General features: G+C 46.5%; 1 protein-coding gene and 1 pseudogene across 2 annotated transcripts in view; one reads left to right on the forward strand and one right to left on the reverse strand.

Moving 5' to 3' along the window:
* The window catches only part of RFTN1 (raftlin, lipid raft linker 1), a 193,549-nt gene that overhangs the window by 46,104 nt on the left and 124,947 nt on the right, over window positions 1–22,498 (reverse strand). For both annotated transcript variants that reach the window (XM_044252513.1, XM_044252512.1), the window contains exons 5-6: window positions 12,144–12,468; window positions 3,320–3,523 (exon numbers count right to left, since the gene is read on the reverse strand). In XM_044252513.1, the coding sequence (XP_044108448.1) occupies window positions 3,320–3,523; window positions 12,144–12,468 (529 nt within the window). The remainder of the gene's footprint in view (window positions 1–3,319; window positions 3,524–12,143; window positions 12,469–22,498) is intronic.
* On the forward strand, window positions 18,690–19,428 carry LOC122909005 (annotated as a pseudogene).

The raw sequence follows: 22,498 nt of genomic DNA on the forward strand, positions 1-22,498 counted from the left end.
TGCTGCTACCCTAAAGGCGACTGGAGCTTCCCTCACTTCCCAAGGGCCACCCAAGCCCTCCCTGTTAGCCTCTCTGTTGGCTAGACCTCTTGCCAACATGGTCACCTCTTTTATCCTCTCCTCATGTCTTTTTTCCCTTCCTTTACCCTACTTTCTTCATACTACTTCCTTGCCACTTACGAAACTTTGCAATGCCTTAACCACTCTGTACCTTAGTTTCCATAGCTGTGTCATAGGGATAACAACAATATCTGCTTCACTGAGTTATGGGGATTAAATGAGTTCCTATGTTTGAACTGCTTAGACGAGGACCAGCACAGAGTAATTGCTAGGTGTCCATTAGCATCATTATATTTCCCCTTTGTCTGTGTTTTGACTTACCAGGCCCCAAGGACATAGTCTACCCAGCCCAAGATACCTGGTCCTTCTAAGGCTTCGTAACTGACCCCAGGAAAGGAGTCCTAGACTCAGCAAAGGTCCAAATTTAAGGACTGTTCAAGTTTTTCCATGCCCTAAGGGGTAAAGGCTTGAAAACAGAAGCTAGAGTCCTAACTGAATAATTCAGGCTAAGACATCACCCTGTTTATGGGACAAAGTTCTCATGAGTTTTATGACTCTGTGGAAAATATTTCAGAGTACAAATATCCATTTAAGAATCAAGACTGGTGCTTTCCCAGATGGCAAACAGCTTAAAGATGTACTTCCAACTCTGCCAGGTTTATTGTAAGGACACTAATTACCTTATTAGAAATAGGTTCCTTTTTAGAATTATGACCCACTTGCCTTTTTTTTTTTTCTTAAATTCTGGGAAAAGAGCATATGTGTATTTTATCCTGGCCCACGGAAACCTTGGTCTCTTCCAGAGCAGAAACACCCTAACCCTCTGAGCATGGCTCCTAAGTCACATCCCCCTCCCTTCAGAAACATACAAGGTGAAATTACATTTGAATTTTGAGTGGGTTTAAATAAATATTGTTCTGAGAATTTTGCAGCCATACTCCGAGATCATGCCAGGCAGCTGCTGGGGAGCTGTAGACAGGTCACAGGCTTGGGGCTCAGCTTCCAGCTGCACTTGCCAGGGGAAATTTCATGTTCTGTCTTCCAGGCAGAACGGCTGGATTTCACGCGGCTAAAGCCAAGGGAGGATATAACAGCATTTCAAACTCCCAAGTCAAATCTGAAGAAAAAAACTCCTATGAATGATCTGTGTTTCTGGACTTGAGGTCAGAGAACGGGGAAGGAGAAGGGAGTAGGGAGCCGTCTTGGTTGCCAAAGCCATAATGGCCCAAAAGATGATAAACGGCATCGTGAACTTTCGAGCTGTCCTCAGCTTGCCCCAGACATGCTGGGCAGCAGGACCAGAGAAAATTTCCCTTTTGACACCCGAGTTCTCCAAAGCGAGGACTGCCTGTGTAGCTGCTGTGTCCAGTGAGTCACTGAACATCTTTAAGATGTTAGTACAACTAAACATCAGTTTCCCAGGGAAAAATGTAGAAGGGCGTAGGGCCTCAGAGAGCCTCTACAGGCCTGAGGGGAGATAAAAGGAGTCACTGGCACCACCCAAGATGGGTGATAGGGTGTCCCTGCAGGAGGCCAAGGGGCTCCTCCCTGAACTCCCTTAAGGCCAGTGAATCAGGGCTATAAACATCTGCCCTGAGTAGAGGCCAGTGGTGTTTTATGGTGCATCTCAAAACAGACTGTGATGTTCTCTGGCTTCCAGGACCTTCGCAAGCACCCAGGGAAGGCCTTCACCTACAGAGGAATGCTACCAACCTTGCCACCAGAGGACCACTTTGGCTTTTCATTAGTTGCCTTAAGGAAATGTATAGTCTAGAATCGCACTCATACGCAACTAGCCACTAAGCACATAAAGTAACTTACCCTGCATTCATGTGCTTTGAAATGGTCAATAGCCACATGTAGCTGTGGCTACCATATGGGACAGCACAGATATGGAACGTTCCCATCATCATAGAAAATTCTGCTGGATCATGATACTTGACCGGTATTCTTAATGAGCCTGCCATGTTTCTTATATCATTTATCCATTCCACAAATGGTTCTGGCCCCTTATACTTACAATGCCTGCTGCTATTGTATTAATATGTCAACACGAGATATTGACATGTGGATAAGAATAAGGGACTCACATCCAAAATTAAAACCTCTCTGTGCTGTATGGTGTTGCAAGGCTTCCGATGATTTAAAGCGTGTACCTTCAGAATTAAGACTGATGTCTCTTCCACAGATGTTTGCTGGCATTTCAAGGATTGCAAATAAAGTAGACTCCAAACCTCTGTTACTGACTCTGCTGATTCTTGGAGAGAAAACTGCTCTACAACCAAGACACGGTGCTATCAATGCCCCCTGCCAGCCTTTGCTGGAATCAACACATTTGGTGTTAGGCTTCACTTAGGAATCCTGCTGATGGGCAGCCCTCAGGATCCTTACCTGCTAGGATGTTGGCCCCACTCCCCAAACGGCCTCCCAGCTCTGATGCACCCTAGTGACTCAACTTGCCGTTGTATTCACCCCAACTCCTTCTTTGCCTGACACCCTTCCCCACTGTGGGCACACATTCTCTGCTTTAGAAGAGCGGCCATCAATCAAAACACTCCATGCAGCCTCCCCCAGAAAGAGATCATTACTGAGGAGGGGGTACCGAGTGCCACGAGACAAAGAGACAGCGTGTTTTTCTACAGAGTTTACAGAAACAAAACAGTCTGATTCACTTCTCAGGGGTTAATCCTGGGTGCTGCTACTGCTACTTCCAAGGCAATAGTGTTCACAAACAATTTGCACTTGGGCAGGGGGTGCTTGAGGCATGAGCCCAGGGGGCAATTAACAAATGCAAAATCATCTTTTTAAAAGCCTTTAAAAGCAACGTGGATTGAGGCCACCACGAAAAACACAGAATCACTTCCATTTCTCTGTCATTTCAGAAGATACCTGGCCGATTCCTAGGGAGGTTCGGGGAGCACCGGGGGTGGATTTTGTGTGAATTAGAAATCAAATGCAGGGGCACCTGGGTGGCTCAGTGGGTTAATGCCTCTGTCTTCGGCTCAGGTCATGATCTCAGGGTCCTGGGATCGAGCCCCGCGTCAGGCTCTCTGCTCAGTAGGTAGCCTGTTTCCTTCTCTCTCTCTGCCTGCCTCTGCCTACTTGTGATCTCTCTCTCTCTCAAAAAAAAAAAGAGAAATCAAATGCAGCGAATTTATCAGCTGCGGGGCTATCTGAATGGGGCAGGCACTGAAGACGGGCTAGGAGGAAAAGAGAAGCAGAGTTGGTGAGGGCCGCCCAAGGTTTGTAACTTCCATACCATTGACCATGCCAAGGTAGAAGACGGCATTCACCAGCATGCCTCCTTTCCGGAAGTGGTCACTCATGTGCTCCAACCAGTTGGCATCCAAACCGCTCACCGTCTGGCCGTTCTTAGAGACCCGGAGAGGAATGCTGACAGGATAGTATTGCCGGCACTTCTGATGGCTCTTCGGTTTGTTGAAAAGGGCGAGGATCTCCATTTCTGTTGGGATTTGTAAAGGAGGTGGGAGAGAAGAGGTCAAACAGTGATAAAAACCTGCCTCCTTGGGTCTAGTAGGGAATCTCTTAGGAGCCTGGAGAAACGTTCTCAAAGGTAAACTCTCTGTTAGGTTGCACCTTTGCCGAATAATAAAACCTGATTCCAACTGTACGTTAGGGAGCCTTGAAAATGACATGTACGTCAAAGACTGAGCTTCCGGTAGGTATGTGGGTTTTGAATCTGGCATAGGAGGATGAACAACTGTTATCTGGGATCAGTTTGCACAGTCAGGTGTTTGTGAAGACATTGGGGACATTTCAAGAAACGCATACATAGGTGTTTTGGGGGAAAACAAGTGGATGTATTTGGGTGAGAGTTGGTCCTGTAAAAAAAGGTGAAGAGACAGAGGCCACATAAGACTAAAAATACTGCTCTAATTCCAGGAACCTTGTACACCCCTGAACTCACTATTTATAAACTGCAGCGGTATTTCCTGGGGCCAAAACCATAATATTTAATCAAGTACATAAAAAACACACCATTGATATGTAAAAATAAATATGTTCCCGTAAATGGGGGTTCTTGCCTGGAGTGGTAGGTAGATAGCACTGGGAGTGGGGCTCTGAGCTTTTCCTTCCTTCATTTATAGCTCAGTTCTTCAAAAATCAATACTCACTACCAGCCGGCAGCTGCCCCACACCGGCCGTACGTGCTGCTGGCCACGAGCAAGTGGTATCAGCCTCGAGGAATACCTGGAATTTCAATCTAAGTCTTGAAGGTCTATTTTTGTGTTATTCATGTAGTCAAGCAATCAGAGTTTACCCAGCCTAAAACACTTTGCTCACACAGTCTAGTCAGTAGTATGCTTTGGTTTCCAAAAATATCTACTGGAATAATAAGAAAATCCCCACCCTTCTTTCAAAGAAATATTTTAAAAGTCATAAACAATGGCTGACATGAGCAAAAAGGACAAAGCAAACTCATGCTCCCTGCAGGAGAGACCTGGCCTCGACCCACTTTCTGGGATGCGGTCTCCCGCCATATTTCAGTATCTCACTATTCTGTAGTATCCTAACACTTAGCCGCATTATTATTCTTTTAAGCACAATCGCTTTCCTTTATTTAAGTAAATGAATTTAAAAGGGAACGTTTGCTTCATGACCATCAGGGAAGCAACTACCGGTCGCTAGACACAGAAGGAATGATGAGGCACATTAACACCAAATATGTCCATTCACACAACAGCTAAAATTATCCCAATAGGTATTGTGTTCCGGGCAAAGGAAGTCTTTTACAGCTCCATCTGAGCAAACATCAGCCAAGATCCCTCGGGAGCAATGCCAGGCCATGACCCTTTGTCACCAGCAAGAGTTAAGCTAGCGGGGAGACCATTTCAGGGTCTCCATGGTATAGAACCAATTAGGAAAGAGAGGTGCCCATCTTTAAAAGTGGCCACCTGGATTTTAAGCAACCGAATCTGGCCTATTTATGATCCCCACTCCCAATTACATTTCGCAGTCCACTTGCCTGACTCAGGAAGCCACCTCTAGCCAGTAAATGTTTTCACACAAGAAATTAGGCCTTGGTGTACAGAGGTGGTAATCACTGGACTATATTCATGACTTTGAAATACACACTTGAGGAATGGAGTCATGCAAAGAAATGGTGGGGAAATCAAGCAACAGATTGGCGCTGAGGGGAACAGGATGAGAACTACAGAATCAGGCCTTCTCCACTGCTTAGGTGCTAGGGGTTCAAATAAAAACCACAGCTACTAAAGACAAGAGGATAAGCAATGCTTTAGTGAGTCCCTGACTTTATTCGGATTTCTTCCAAAGCAAACCCTCTATGTTTTGAGTGCCAGTAGTTGATTTGGGACATGATCCCAGGAAACAGCGAGGGAGGAGGGGTAGAAAATAGGGAAGAGAGGAAAGCCAGTGAAGGGTGCCTTAATGAGCGGGTTACTGCTGTAGCAATTGGGGCTCAGTTAACAGGGCCCCTTGAGACCATGTACAGAACACACCTCAGACTGCCTTCCCAAGGGGCAAGGAAGCCTGGGCATTTATCCTCAGGAACTGAAGGCCATTCCTGAGGTACGAATTCCCTGGGTGTGTCTGGCCTGCAGGGGCACATTCTCGTTCTAGAGAACGCTTGCAGGCAGAGGCTAGGACAGCCGTCCTCAGGTGACCCCAGCGTGGGCCAGAGCACCAATCACCACAGTCTGCTCTGGTCAAGCACAAACATATAGAGATTAAAAAGAAAAAGAAACCACAGCCCCTACAGGGGAGAGGCAGTGGAGAATCTGACCACGGCCAAAGTCCAAAAACACATGACAACACTTCATCACCCACAAGGATTCCCCACTCACACGGCAAGACAGAAACACAACTTTCCCAAACGCGTAATGAAACAGAAAAAGGGGAAGGCCAAAAGGGGAAGTGGGGGCTGCCGGACGGGAAGGGAAGGCAGAGCCTGCCAGACAAGGTAGACAGCACGGGGCTGACCGTGTCCCAGCTCTCCCATCGGGATCTCCTCCCCAGGGAAGAGGGCCGAAGCCAGAGACAGAAATAAATTTGTCCGGAAGGGAAGGAAATGCTGCTGGACCCAGGAGCCTCCAAAGCATGAGCAGCGATGAAATATTGGGAGAAATCTGATTTCAGATGTGTAACCCTTCAGTTAACTCCCCTCTCCTGCTGGATCCTTGGCCACAATCCTCTCACTACTCACATGGAAACCGGTCAACAGAACTGTCCCCAAATGATGCCCTTTGGTGTTTTAATATTCTGATTCTCCAGCACACATCATCACATGGACAGGCATCGAGGGTTCCAAAAAGAAGTCCCAAGTTTGTTTAAATTTTCTCAGCTGCTAGGTGACTCTGCCATGACCCCAGCTGGAAGATTTTTCCAGACATGGGACAGAAAGTCCCAAAGGAGGGGGGAAAGCATTGTTTCTGAGAACGTTCTGAGAACAGCTAAAGAATTGGTCTGGCAGAGCGTCCGAGGAGCATCAGGACTGTCTTGACTTGGATTTTTATTTGTCTTCTTGTCTTTCTCTTTCTCCCTCAGACAAGGGGGGCTTGCCTCGTGCTATTTAGATCCCCCATGTGCAGAAAAGTCCCTGTAATAATGATAGGGGATACATACACGTTTGCCAGATTGACTTGAGCCTGACAAGTGCAACAAGCTAGGGAAAGAGGAGGGGCATGGGACCTCCTGGGCACTTCCAGCCTGACAGCCAGGCCTGCCACCGTCTTGCTAAGCTTCTTAGGAGCAGGAAGGAAGGAAGGAAGATGCCAGTTCTGAAGCCCACACCAGGCAGTGGGGATTTAGGCACGGGGTGGAAGTCTGCAGTCTGTCGGCAAGTGAGGCCCCAGAGACCCTGTGATTGGCAGGGAGCAGGCAAGCTGGCTGGGTCTTGGTGTTCTAAGAGACCTCCAGGCTGGAGGGAAGAGAGAGTTCAGCGCCTGTTTAAAGCACGGGGCTCCAAGGGTTAGAGTGGGTGGAGGAGGAAGCTGGCGAGTTGCCTGGGTGGGAAGAAACATGTGGGAGTCAGACTTGAGCTGGTAGCTGGACTAAGAGGGGGCTAAGTTCTGCTGAGGTCACAGGCAGGGAGGCGGGGGTGCTCAGACGAAAGTTCTGCACTGGGAAGCAGGGTTGTGGGCTCTGTGGTGGGACAAGAGGGCAGAAGGGCCTGGAGCCCATCCAGATTCCTGAATCTGAGAGAAACTGCTTCAGACTTCTGTCAGGCGTGGGTAGGATAAGCAGGGCCCCTCAGGGCCTGGGTGCGGCCCGTTTGTGTGGACAAAGCAGTGGAACCACAGCATACACAGCATTCCACGGGAAGCCCCTGGCAAGGGCAGCGGTAGCCACGGGCACTTTGACCTCCACCATCTGATGCGACTCTCCCAGCCCACACGAGGGGCAGCATGGGTTCTGTGCCTAGAAACCTTGAGTGGGTCCCCCAGACATCACAAGCTGGAAAGTGGCAAAGCCAAGAGTCTTTACAACCCCAGACCTTGGGCTGTTTCCAAATCTAACAAGAGGCTAATTTCATCAGTACACAGAAAGCAGGAGCCGCTGAGCATGGGTGGGAGCTCACTAGCTATTTGTTAATGGACTGAGTAAAAGGCCAAAAAGATGGTGGCAGGTGGCAGATCTGGGAGGAGGCAGAACCACAGGCTAGAACCATCCTGGGGGCACGGAGAGGGGAGGGGAGGGCACTGGCTCAGTGTGGGATGGGGGCTGGCTACACACCAGGAAGGCCAGACTCAGTGGGCCACCACCTCTCCCTCCCCACACAGTGAGCTGGCTACACAGGGAGGCCTACTGAATAAAAACTCCTCAGCCGAGAAATACAGTTGAGGTCACTGGCTGAGGTTTCTGGCTGGCATTTCTAAGCATTTTAAGTGGTTAGGCATAGGATAGGAAGGACAGCACTTGGAAGATGCTCGATTATTATCTCAGGGATGGTGAGAACAATCTGAATTTGTGTGGACCTTCCTGGCCTCCTTGTTTCTCTGACTGAAGATGATGCAACAGAGATGCTGAGCGAAGGACAGACAGGAATGCTGCCAGCCAGGAGAGAAGTGACAGGTGGACATCTGGGGACACCTTCCTAACATTTCCCTGCACTGGCCTTCCCCACCTGGACTGATGTTTACAGATGAAGAAAGCATGCTCCCTATCAACAGAAATGCATCACAAGGGGCCATTCGTGCTCTTCTGAGTACAGCTACAGGGGGTGCTGTGTGTTCACCATAAGGCGGGGCAAGTGTGGGAATGGCAGTGTCTAGGAGTGAGGCCCCTGGCTGTCCCTGCACCCACTCGGGAGATCTCTGCGTGCATGAAAACTCTCCAGGACCAGGAAAGAAAAGTCAGCGATCAGGAAGAGAACCCCAAGATTGGTCTCCAGAGGGACCTGCGTGGGCAAGTGGAGCAGAACCTCTGGACCAGAGCAGCCGTTCAAGAGCCCACAGGGACGGGGAGGGTGGCCTTCTGCATGTCTGGATGGTGAATTTGCTGGTGAGCCTTATGGGAGCAGTTGCAGCCTAGACCTGCTCCCCTAGGCCTCCTATAAAGGAAATAAATTAAACGAGGGGAAGGAGGGGGAAAGAGGGAGACTCCCTCTGGATTTTTTTTAATTGTCTTGCTGTGATTGCCTATTTAAGCCCACCTGGCAGAAAGAGGAGTAAAAACACTTCACCCTCCTTAGGGGGCCCTGAGAGAAAGGCAAGCTGAAAGCTGAGCAAGCAGCAAGGAGGGCAAGCTGGGGGGACGTGGGGCACAGGGTGAGGGTGGAAGGAAATGGTAAGACTTCTCAGGAAAGAGACTGACAAGAGAGGCTGGGGTCAGGTGAAGGCCATGACCAATGCTGACAGGGCCTCTGCATGTCCGGCCTTTGGGGAGGCTGGGTGCTCAAGCTAGGAGATAAAATTTCACTATGTGACGGCATAGACGGTGACTTTCCTTATCTGCAAGATGGGCTTCATAATAGCGTCCGCCATCATAAAGCTATTGTGAGGCGCCATCAAAATGGCCCATCGGAAGAACTTAGACTGGTTCAGCCAGAGCTGCCACCATCATGACTGTCGTCTGCCCATCCTCCACGAGGCCATGGATGTGTACCAGTAACACCTGTATGTTTGTGAACTGATGAAGCAAGTCCAATGTTGTGTCATGCCACACAACAAGGAATAAAGGATAGCAACAAGCTGCCAAAATTTCAGAGACCTGTGGCCTCCTGAGTAGATAGATAAGGCCCAGTCGTGTGTAGACAACAGCCAGCCAGCTGCCCACTGAGTGAGATTAAAGTGGTGTACTTCTCGGCCTCCAAGGCCCAAAATTCCAACCACTATTGGGCTGACCACCTCCAGACACACATTAACCTATCATTCTTCAGCAGGATCTGGTCTGCTAGTAGAGTACAGGGTCTTGAAGAAATGAGACACAGGCCAAGACACCGCCTGTGTTGAAGGGCTCTGTGAGTTCAGCAACGGAGGAGAGTCTCTGCCTAAGGGAGGCAAACAGCCCCAGGGGAGCATGTGGGAAATGGTCCTAGTACAATTCTTTCCAGTGAATTTTCCCTTGGGTCAACCGCAGAGGGCAGGAAGTCCAGAAGCAGGCTCAGAGAAAGGTCGATTCTGGAGCAGGAAAGATCAGAAAAGTCCCAGTGAATTTTCCCTTGGGTCAACCACAGAGGGCAGGAAGTCCAGAAGCAGGCTCAGAGAAAGGTCGATTCTGGAGCAGGAAAGATCAGAAAAGTCCCGAGGGGTACTTCAGTATTGACGCCCTCCTTTCTCCAAGCCAGGGCTCCGTGCAGAGGCAGAGGTCCGTGGGCGGGGCTACTGAGCCTGCGTGCCAGTGGTAACAGTTCACACTTAAGAGTCAAACAGTGCCGAGTGCCTTAAATGTCTCCCTCACTTAACCTTTCAACAAGAAACTATTGTTCTGTCTCTATTCTCCAGGGTAAGAAACTGAGGCAGAGGAGGGTAACTTGCCCAAGACTGCCTAAGGAGAAGATGGCCAATGGAATGAATGTAAGCAGAGTCTAGACTCTCAAAGATTATTTATTATTTATTTGAGAGAGAGAGAGAGAGAACACGAGTACCAGCAGGGGGTAGAGTCAGAGGGAGAAGGAAGGGAGCCCAAAATGGGGCTCAATCTCAGGACCCTGGGATCACAACCTGAGCTGAAGGCAGACACTTAACCCAGTAGGCCACCCAGGCGTCCCCAGAGTCTAGGTTCTTAACCCAGTGCTACCTGCCTCTCAGTGACTCCTACTCTTTTCTCCTGGAGGGACTATGCCTGCCCTGAGCCTTCACCCTTGCGTGCTCCTCCAAGGAGGACTATCTTCTTCCTGGGGATTCAGACCAACACATCCAGCCCAACACCAGTAAGAAGATGGTTTCTGGAACAAGATTTAGACATTCATCAGGAGACACGCCCGAGTCTCAGCTACTCTGGAGGAAGAAGTCTACCTCAAACTGTGTAAAATGTTTCATAAACAAAGAGCCCCACTTTAGTACATATTTAAGAAGGATCTGGACCTTGATTAAACAACTATCACAATATATCCCAGAATGGAGGCAGTGCCAATCTCCCCCTCTAAATCAACTTTGTAAATAAGCCCAGAACGAACCATCCCACAATTTCCTTTTCAAGAAGTACTGACCTAACATAATAAAATAAACTGTTCCACCTTCATTCCTACTCTCAAAGCATAAACTGTTCCTCATCATTAGTAAGAAGCTAATTTCAGGCCACCTGGGTGGCTCAGTCAGTTAAGCATCCAACTCTTGATCTCAGTTTAGGTCATAAACTCAGGGTCGTGGGATCGAGCCCTTGGTCAGGCTCTGTTCTCAGCAAGGGGTCTGCTTGTCCCTCTCCCTCTACTCTTTTCCCTGCTCCCTGTCTCTGTCTCTCTCAAACAAATAAGTAAATAAGAGGCTAATTTCAAGACTCAGTAAATGAATAATAACATTAACCAGGAAGGTTAAGGCTAAGGAGAAAGGCCTCCTAAGGCCTGGGGATCTCCTGGGAGTCTTGTTACTTGTGCACCTTATGAAGGCTGGAGGAGTCCACGAAGCTCCTACGAGTGCCTGGCTCTCAGGAAATGGCTGGAAATGGCTGGATGCTAGATTTTCTGGAGGAAAAAGAAAGGGAATGACAGGGAAATGGAGAGAAACTTCACTCACCATAAACTGAAGGCCTCAGTGAATCTTAGTGGTGTATGAGAGTATTATCACACAGGGGAGACCGTGCAGAGAGGCATGAAGGGATGGTGGTTAAGGCTGCTGGGCTCACAGACCAGCTCTGCCAGTTTCCAGCCTGGGTGAAGATGTTCTTTCTCAGCCTCAGTTTACTCAGCTGTACAATGGACAAGGAAACCACAGCAGCCCACATCACAGTGATATAGAGAGAACTAGGAGATCAGGCATGTGAGGTGCTTACTGGGGCAGGGCCTGGTGTACAGGAGGTACCACTAACCGCTGGTCACTATCATCGTTGTTATGCTGTTATCTGAAATGGTCATGCTAACGTGCACGCTCTAACGGCCGCTACAACATAAGAGGGCTCACACATCGGTGGTCTCTCCGTGGCAGTATTCCCTCCACAGTGCAGGCCTGTCAACTAGACACACTCCCTGAAACCTGGTATTTTACAGCCGAGTGAGCTGAATCACCAGTTCCCTACCCAATTCGTCCTCCAAACTGGCTCTCTGGATTTCTCTCTCTGGGTGGACATTCAAAACGAACAGACCGAAAGCGGAGCATCGATTCTGCACGGGTGCCCTGCACATGAACACTTCCTGTGCGAGGAGTGGGGTCGTCCAAGGGCAGTGCAAGAGCGCGGGGATAAAATCCGTCAAGTCCTAGAATCCACTTCAGATGTGACATGTTGGAGCCACCGCAAGTCAATTTCACCGCAAGTCCTGCTCTCCCAGAAGTCATACGTCTGTAAGCCACCAGTCAGGAGGCACAGAAAAATCCAGATTCTCCTGCGATGGACTGCTGTCTGTACACTCTCATCCCATTTCTTTTTCCTAAAATGCCATGGGGATTACTGGAAAGCTTTTAGGCTCTCTGTAAGTGGGTCAAAAGTCCCTGTGTTGTCATACTTACTTCCCGAGAGTGGCTCCTCATGCACTTCCAACAGGTCACCATCTGGCCCATCCAGAGTCTTGCTCACCCCGTGTGGGGACAGTTCTCCGGAGGGCGAGGTGGGTTGCTTGGCAATGGACGTCTCCCCTCCAGGGCCCTGGCCTGGCTCCTGGCCGCTGTCTGTCCCCGCTGGAACCCCGGAGTTCTCGTCCTCCCCGCACCTGCCCGGCTCCTTTTCTGCAGCTCTGGCGTCCGCTGGGGGGCTGCTGCCTGCTGACTTCGCAGAGCAACCATACTGAGGTATGACACCCACGAATTTCAGGCCTTGACTTGCAGCCTCTTGGACCTGCGAGGCAAACAAAATGAAAGGGCCTGGGTGAATGGAATGTTCTATCAAAGGTGGGCCGTGTGCAGCATCCAAAACACCTCACTGAAGGCATCGGTGGCTGTTTCAGTCTCGGACATGAAATCTCTCAAGGTGGCAGATGTGCCTCTAGGCAGCGGCCACACCCTAAGCCTGGTCCCACTGGGGACAGACGGCATGGGGCTTGTGCTTTTTAACTATGGAACATGTGGCTAGACAGGGCTGAGATTCCCCTTCTTTGAAATACTGCATTAGTCCCCTGTTGGTTATTTTTTTTTTCTAAGAGGCTGCAAGAAGGTTCTAAAGGATGAGTTGGAACAAAGGGTTTGAAAGAGGAAGTTCATTTTGGTAAGAATTTGTTTTTTTCATTATTTTTTTTTTTCTGATGAATCACCTACTTCCTGCCAATCAGGCTACTGTGTAATCCAGTAGGTCTATATAGCCATATACTAACTACCAGATGACATTTTATGACCCAAAGAGCTTCCTCTTTTCAACAATGGTTTTGGCAGAGAAGGGCGGAGGTGGGGAAAATCACCACTGCGTGAAAGCTGGTGTGCACGCTCCCCACAGCGGGGAAATCTCACTGACACCTGTTCCGCCTCTGCCAAAGGCACCCAAAAACACCCAAAAAAGCAACCTGCAGGTGTTGCTTGGGCAGACTGATGAGTCTCCAAGCCATGGTGTACACCATTCAGTCCTGGTCACAGGGAACTTGCTTCTCACTTCCTGAGCCCCCAAGATGGCGGGGTGGGGGGACGGTTAATGGCCACGCAGAGTACTGAGGCACTTTAACTCTTCCTTCCCTGACAAATACCCCGGAAACTTAATTTAATAATCACAGGGGAAAGAAAAATGGAAAAGAGTAGCTAAATAAAATCAAGCAAGAGCCATTCCAAACTAGGAAATCGGCTTTAGGGGACTTTCTGGGCAAGGATGCTCAGGTCACATTACAGCTAAATCAGGAAGTGAAGACCCCAGAGTTGTATAAGTCTTAGTCACCAACTCTTGAGTGGAAGTCCTCAGAAAATCTTGAGGCTTCTGCAGGGATCATCCACCATCATTTGAGAATTAGTAAGAAATGCCAGCATGGAGCTACTCTCTCTAAGAGATAACCAAGCCGCGGCAGGCCTCCTTGGATGAACCACCCTAACTTACAGCCAAAGGTCATTTTAGTTCAGTACTGCATATTCTGGAAAGCAATCTAGAGCAGTTACAAATGTACAGTCCAGTCTTTCTATAAAATCTAGCCTGTGCTAGAAATAATGACAATAGGAGAAATTATCATCTAGTGCAGACCTATTGTGTCCCAGGCACTGTACTAGGCATTTTCCATAAACTGTCTTGGCATTTTCCATAAATCGTTCTGTTTAATCCTTCAAAGGCCATTACAAAAAAGAAACAAACCATTTTCCATTCTGAAAATTCATTTCTCGCCCATTAATCTGTGATGCCCACCTACTTTTAGAAATTGTTTTGGAGGGGCGCCTGGGTGGCTCAGTGGGTTAAGCCAATGCCTTCGGCTCAGGTCATGATCTCAGGGTCCTGGGATCGAGTCCCGCATTGGGCTCTCTGCTCAGCAGGGAGCCTGCTTCCCTCTCTCTCTCTCTGCCTGCCTCTCTGTCTACTTGTGATTTCTCTCTGTCAAATAAATACATAAAATCTTAAAAAAAAAAAGAAGTTGTTTTGGAAAGCTTCTGAAAGAAGACACAGGTAATGAAAGTTTTCAAAAGAGAAGAGGGGAAGATAATTACTGTCTAAGAACCTTAGGTTAAGGGAAGCTGCTGGCTACAAAGCCTAGCTCTGAGCTTCCTGGCAACATAGGCAAAGCAATGGATCTTACATATCTCAAATGAAATGAGGAAATATTCCAGGTCCACAAGAAAGAAGCATAATTTGGAGGTAAGGAACAGAGAACTTTATTGTAGGACTCCTATAGCACCATGGTGTAAAATGTGTCTTCCTCAGTTCTACAGAAAACGAAGAGACATTTTTCTTACATCACTTATGTACTGTTAACCCTTGCTAGCTGGCTAGGACAGGAGGCTACAGCACAGGGGTGAAGCTAAAGCGATGTGGTCCAGGTAGCCATGGACAGCTGCATGCGGGCGTGTGTCAGAGCTGGGGACCCTGGCCATGTTAGCAGTGACACCTCCCATTCCCACTGCAGGGGATGGAGGTGGCTTTTTTCTGACCTTAATTTTCTAAATCTGTTAACTATTTCACACATGACTTGCCTATACTTCTTCGGAAGGGGTTTGGAAACAGGTTTTTTACAGTTTTGAACATGTGATGCAAATTCTCAAGGCACTAAACCTGTAGTAAAAGTAAACGAAACCTAACGGCCACAAATTGTCACATGTGAGAAAATACTATTAATAATTTCCAGATGTAGCTCCTAGCGGAAGGACCGTGAGCCATCTCCCTCCAGGCTGCAGACCTCTGTTTCAGCTGTCAGTCCCCTACACTCCAGCGTGGCTCACTCCTTCACCAACTGCAAATCCGAGCCTCTCCATTCGCTGCAGCGCTGCAGGAACAGGGACCCTGGGGGCACAGGGTCCCACACTTGCACCCAACCCCTGCCGCGGGTATCCCACACACAGACAAGATACCTCTGACTGCTGAAGCATTTTGAAAAGCTGGTCCCACTGAGGGCTCGACCATAGGCCAGTCTCAGCCTGAGTCATGGGGTTTGAAGGCTAAAAAGGCCTGGCTTGGAGCTTGAGGTGTGAGACTCTGGAACCAGAGTTACACAACGTTCTAGGCCTCAGTTTTCTCACCCATAAAATGCAGGGGACCTAGGGAACTCATACTCTTTTGCAGTTGCTCTGAAGATTAGACATTCCATATGGCAGGTGGGTGGAAGGAGAGGCACAGAGAAGGTACTCCTAACTGTCACTGTTGCTCTACCCTCGCTCCTTATAGGTCCCCGGTTTCTGTGACCCTGCCGAGATGGCTGACAATCACCCAGAGTAAGGAGCCGAGGACTCTGGACAGAGGCCATTATCCCAGTCCTCTCCTTCCTTACTGGGACTTGAAATTGGAGAGGCTTTTGCATTAACCGGACATGTGCCCTTCTCCCACAATTAAGACAACCCTCATCTTTGGAGCTACTTACTGTACTTCAAACTTATCCTCTATGCCAGGGGTTCCCAAAGTGGGGTCCCTTATCAGTAGCACCAGCATCACCTGGGGACTTGTTAGAAATGTAAATACTCAGGCCTTGCTGGCTCAGAAACCATGAATCAAAACCTCCATCAGATTTGGTCCCCAAATAGGTTCTGCCTAGCACCTTATATTTCTGGATCATGATAGAATCACGACATGAGGGTAGGGCCAAGAGACTTGTGTTTTATCAAGGCTTCCAGTAATTCCAGTGTACCCCAAATTTGAGAATCACTGTTCTAGAATATATATGTCACATAGGCAGAGCTTTGTGCATGGCTTTGTCCCTGGTGCTAGAATGATGCCTGATGTAGAGTAAGTATCCGGGCAATGAATTACTGAATACAATAAATAGTGAGTGAATAAGTATGTCTCCATTCCCAGAATGAGCTCAGTGAAGTGGGGATGCAGACTGATGAATTTTTCAGTTCCAGAATTCAACACACTGTATTAAGTTCCTACACTGGCTCAGACTAACACTGTACTTAGTTGCTGGGTTTAACAAAATAGGAATCCCAGGTCTCAAGAAGATTCAGCTAATTATTGTAAATAGATTTTAAAAACAACTATACCAGCAAGACACAAAAATGCTTATTTTATAATGTGATGTTAAAAAAATCAAGATTCTAAACCTTATAGACACAGTATGATGACAGCTATGTAATGTTTCTATTAGTGTGTAATTTTTCAAACTTTTTCTAATGAGTATGCATATTACTTTTCTAATTGAAAAAAGTAAATACTCCACAAATTTCTCATACAGAATGATAATATAGTAATGGATATACAGGCATAGATATGACAGTGATTATTTCCACCTAAAGGGGAGGCTAAAAAGTTTCTAACAGCTCAGGGCTGTAACAAATGAAATAATGTAATACAATAGGAAGAGGTGAGGGGTTTGAGAGAATTGGAGTGTATATGCCTCACTTTACACATTCAAATTCGATAGGCAAAACCTATTTAGGGATTAAATCTGCAGGAGGTTTTGAAGGATGAATAGGAGTTCACGAGATAGGTGAAGGAAAGGGAGAATGGCAATGCAGATAAAGAGAAAGAAGGCTTATCATGGGCAAAACTAGATGGTCTGAAACAGCCTGATATATTGAAGTAACTTTGATACATGAACATTTCTGGATCATGACCAGAGAAGCCAGGAGTTGGGGGCAGGGGCTGGAAATCAGAAGGGCCATATCGTGGATGTCATTGAATGCCATGCCAGCAAAGGCTGTGGCTTCACCCTGCAGGCCAGCATATTCTCCAACTTTCCCACTGTAGTAACTCCAGGAGCAGAGAATGGAGGTCTGAGGGCAAAGCACGGGATTTCTTTGAAAGCTCGTCTTTTATCTTAAACACTAATGAGAATTTTGTATCCTGCACCACAGTACTGTACACTACCAAAACTTTTAAAAAGATGCCAAAGTTAAATGCCTCCCTCCCACTTCCAACCCAAGCATTCCAGAGAAACTCGTGTCCTAAGAATATGAAACATCTTTGTGCATAAATCTTTGCAGCTCTGCTTACTTCCTTTGGGTGGATTCCTGGAAGAGGAATTAATGGGTCAAGGGATATTAACTTTTCAAAGGCTTGATACAGGCTGCCAAATTGTTTACCCGAAGGGGGGAGTAGTCCTTTTTAACCAGAGGAACCGCATTTAGATTTTATAAAGATCAATATTTGGCTAGACCCTAAGGGCTTCTAACTCTAGTACAGCACTTTTTTTTCCTCTTAAAGTCGTTTGACTATGTTTGTTAAACGGATCCTTTCTTTCTCATTCACTCCGTTATTCATTTGTTCATTCACAGCCTTTACTGAACAAATCTCCTGAGCGTACTAATGGGGGGCACCAGCTGTCATTTGTCGGGCTTCACCCTCAGCCACCTGGTCTCCTCACTCTGTACTCCCCCCTGATGACCTTCCCTACTCACTTGGGTTTAGTCACTAGTCACATGTTAATTATTCCCAAATTTGGACTCCCCAGCTGTGACTTTCTCCTCTGGAGTTCACACCTACACGACCGATGATCACAGCTGCCGGCTCCACCACTGGAGACATAGGCGTCTTCCTGAGCTCTTGCCTTTCTCCAACCCTGTCTGCTCACTACAGCCTGCCAGATCTACCCCCCACCATCATTTCTGGAAACCCCCCTTCTCCATACACCTAAAATCAATTTATTTCAGGTCTCATTCTCTGCTGCTAGGCACTGCCATTTCTCCAAGCCATACCAGGTCCTCATGAGCATGGAGTCAAATTAGTATGGAAGATCAAGTCACGAACACCCAGGTCATCTTGTTACGGAATTCCCTGCAGACAGGCACACACACGCCTAAAAATTTCTTTTAATGACTATGATTATTAAAACAGTAACTATCAACATTGTATAATGCTTCCACAAAGAACATTAACATGCATGATCTTAGGCCCCAAGTAAAACCTTACAGAAGAGGAAACAGGCTTTGGGACAGTTCTGTGACTGGCCGAACTACCCAGGGCTAATCACAGGCCAAGTCCAGATTGAGCTCAGTATCCTAAATCCACCCCAGTCCTCCTTCAATGGTACCACTCTTTCTACTGGATGTAATCTAGCCTGTGCCAAGATGCTCAGTTTGATACCAGTTTAAACTGAAATATACTTGCGCCCACCTTCTTATTTCTGCTACATTTAAGAACCATGAAACCCCCAACACTTAGAGGAGTAACACTGCTGATTTAGACAGCAAAAATGAAGTAAAACCATTTTCAACCAACCAATCCAAGACTTCACTCAACTGTTCTGTATTGAGTAAGCAGAAATTTGATAGTAACTCTATTTTCCCAACTTAAAATCAGAGATTATGATGTGAAAAATATATTTTTTCTTTTTAAAAAATTTATTTCTATGAAAAGTCTCAACTTGTTATAAAAAATAAGAGCTTCTTTGGTTATGCGTATATTTTTTAAAGATGTATTTATTTGAGAGAGAGAGAGAGATCATGAGCTGGGGGGCACATCAGAAGGCAGAGGGAGGGGTGGCTGTCCTGTTTTTGGGACCATAGTCGGTGAAACAGCATTGCGGCCATGGCAGAACCGCAGCCTGCATCCAGCGGCCTCACCGACGAGGCTGCCCTCGGTTGCTGCTCTGATCCGGATCCCAGCACCAAGGATTTTCTGTTGCAGCAGACCATGCTAGGAATTAAGGATCCTAAGAAGTCATTGGATTTTTTATACTAGAATTCTTGGAATGACGCTACTCCAAAAATTAGATTTTCCCACTATGAAATTCTCACTCTATTTCTTGGCTTATGAGGAAAAGAAAGACATCCCAAAAGATAAAGATGAAAAAATAGCATGGGTATTCTCCAGGAAAGCTACACTTGAACTGACACACAATTGGGGCACAGAAGATGATGAGACCCAGAGTTACCAGTGGCAACTCAGACCCTCGAGGATTCGGTCACATTGGAATTGCTGTTCCTGACGTACATGGTGCTTGTAAAAGATTTGAAGAACTGGGAGTCAAATTTGTGAAGAGACCTGACGATGCTAAAATGAAAGGCCTGGCATTTATTCAAGATCCTGATGGCTACTGCATTGAAATTTTGAATCCTAACAAAATGACAACTATTATTTCGTTCTGTGAGAATACTGCTTTGTGATTTTAGTGAAGACCTTGTGGGAGGTAAAAAAGGAAATGGTGTAATTCAAGATAGACAACAGAAACATGTAGGACTGAAGAATCATTGTCCCAATTCAGATTATTCTGAAGTCCATTCCCCTCTTCTATTTCAGCCTATGTTTTTCACCTAATAATTCAGTCATTGTGGTTTAAAAAAAAAAGAAGGCAGAGGGAGAAGGAGACTCCCACTGAGCAGAGAGCCCGATGCGGAGCTGGATTCCAGGACTCCGAGATCATAACCTGAGCCGAGGCAGCCGCTTAACCGACTGAGCCACACAGGTACCCCGGTTATACATTTAAAGAATCACTTTCATGAAAAATAACAACATGACCTTGGAATAGTCCCAGAAAATCAAAGATGTATTGTCTGTTACTCTACTTTCAAAATCAATACCCGCTGCTAAAGGTAAGTTCAAATATACACCGTTTTTCCCTACTTTCTGAAGGTCGTGTGTTCCTGTGAAAGCTTCTGTTGGTTGCAACGACATAAGGCGAAGAAACAATTACCATTAATTTCTATGGAAAAAAATTTGAGACCCAAAAAGTAAACTCTCTTAAGCTTTTCTGATACCTTAGGACACATTTTGCTGACAGAGGCACAAAACAGATGGAGATAAAGCACAGACGCTCACAGACACAGCTCAAAGTTATGGAGGCTGGAGGCTGAGATACGGAGTGGAGCTCCTGGGGAAGGAGACTGGTGGGCTCACTGTTGCTGTTTGGGGAGCACGCTGCCTCTATGATGGCTTATGGCAAAACAAATGGATGCTATTTTTGCTTTTTGTCTTTTTTTCATAAAAGCAAAAATCCTTACTGGTTTCTTCCACTTGGTGAAAACAGGGACTAAAGTTGGTTTTTGCAAAAGAGAAGTGGCATAACGTGAATGCTCAAAAAGTGGGGGGGTACCTGCACTCTGTCTAGTGTGTGCTTGTATTTTAGAGACCATGTATCGGTCAGGGGGAAGCCAGTTACAGAGACATGGAACGTGGGCTGGATTCTGTAGCAATGGAAGCTATCTGTAACCTGGAGAAAAGAGCAGAACAGGCTCCGGCTGACCAGTCAACAGAATCAGGAGGGCCCACAGGCCATACTAGATAGCACGTGTGAAGGGTCGGAGTCTGTCAGAGATCACCTTACCACAATCTAGCCAAAAGGGCGCTGAGGTTAATTTTATGTGTCAGATGGCTAAGCTATGGCGATCAGTTATTTGATCAACACTAGTCTGGATGCTTCTGTAGAGATATTTTAAAGATGTGATTAACATCTTAACTCACTTTGAGTAAAGCAGATTGCCCTCCGTAATGTGGACGGGCCTCACTCAATCAGTGGAAGGCCTTAAAAACAAAGATTGAGATTTTCCCAAAGAGAAATTCTACTTGTCGACAACAGCCTAGAAAATCTGCCTGTGTTTACAACCTTCAGACTCAAGACTACAGCATCACTCTTACCTGAGCCTCGAGCTGGCCCGACAGTCTTGCAGCTTTAGGACTTGCCAGTTCCCACAGTCCTTAAAAACCAATCAATTTTAGTCTCAGCATCTCTCTCTATAGATAGATCAATCACTAGATAGATAATCCCACTAGGTCTGTTTCTCCAGAGAATTCCGACTAATACAGGAGGAAGACTGGGAAAGGGAGCAAGGGATGTAAGGTAGCACAGGCTGATAAAGGTCTCTGAATCTAAACCTGACTTGATGGAAAATGAAGAGATAGATGGCCAGGAGTTCCCAAAAGGCAGGGAGAGAGACTGTGTCCCACCCACAAACAAGATCATTAGAACTTAATCTAGCATTGATTCAAGGTCCCAGGGGAGAGGCTGAAGCATGGTAAGAAGGTTACTAGTGGTCCCTATTGTCCAGATAAAGAAAATAGCCCCACCCATTTTGAGGTGGGAGAAGGTACATTCCTAACTGGTAGAGTTAACTTCTATAAATTATAGGCAGTTTCTAACTCTATGATGAATTTGATGGAATTCTCACAACACATTAGCTCATTAGTGCTGGAATTAGAACCTCACAGACTTTTAACAGATAATAGAGCTGTGCCTTCCAATATGGTAGCTATTAGCCAGGTGTGACTACTTAAATTTTAAATTAATTCAAATAAAATTAAATGAAAAGTTCAGTTACCAGGCACACTAGCCACAGTTCAAGTGTTCAACAGCCACTTGTGGCTAGTGAGCATATTATTGGACAGTGAAGATACAGAACATTTCCATCATCACATAATAATAAATATTATTATGGGCATAATAAAACATATAAAATACTGAATAATAAAAACAGAGGTTTATTTATTTATTTATTTATTTGACAGACAGAGATCTTGAAACAGAGTTTTCAACAATGACTTCAGAGGCATATAACATACAAAAAAGACTAAGACTCTCTCTCTCTCTCTCACACACGCACCCCCCACATTTACCCTAGACCAAACCACTGCCCACTTTGACCCTCTCCCATAACTCATGAGCCAGCATTCCGTGACAGCTGACATTTTAATGTCTTTGGGGATTTATGAAATATAAAGAGAACCTAGAGAGGCATGCACTTATGTCAAGAACAGACACAAAAGTGCTGTTCTGAGTTGCACGGTTACACATGAGTCTTTACGGTGAATATTTTATCATACGCACACAACCATTCTCATCTTTTGTCACCTAAACTCTTGTACAGCCTTCTGAAAAGAAAGGTTCAAAAATAACACCGGTTTTAGCTCAAGTCTGAAGATGCCCTTGGTATTCTTACGTGTTAACATTTAGCTTTAGGAATTGAAACCTTTACTAAGCACTGTTGGGAGTTTAGCACCATTATCATACAAACCTGCTGGTATCGCGGTTTTCTCCCTTAATGACTGGGAGGTCTCAGAATGAGTCCTGGATAGGGAGTCTGAGACCTACAGCTTTGGCAACTCTGCCACTCTCTAGTGATGTGACTGTTTAAGCCAGTGGATCAATCTGAACCTTAGTTCTCTCATTTACAAAATGGATTTAATAAAACCCATTCATTCATTCCATACCTCAACACCTTACTGTGTGCTAGGAAGTAGGAGCAGGGGACATGATAATGAGTCAAGCAGGCATCCCTGCACTTCATCGTAATTTGATCCAGCTCAAGGGGTAACTTAGAGACTCGGAAGAATTAACGTGTTCAATCCTTCTCCAACTGTCTGTTGCTCAATTTGAAGGGCCACT

Source organism: Neovison vison, chromosome 6 (assembly GCF_020171115.1).
Source record: "Neovison vison isolate M4711 chromosome 6, ASM_NN_V1, whole genome shotgun sequence".
Lineage (NCBI taxonomy): Eukaryota > Metazoa > Chordata > Mammalia > Carnivora > Mustelidae > Neogale > Neogale vison.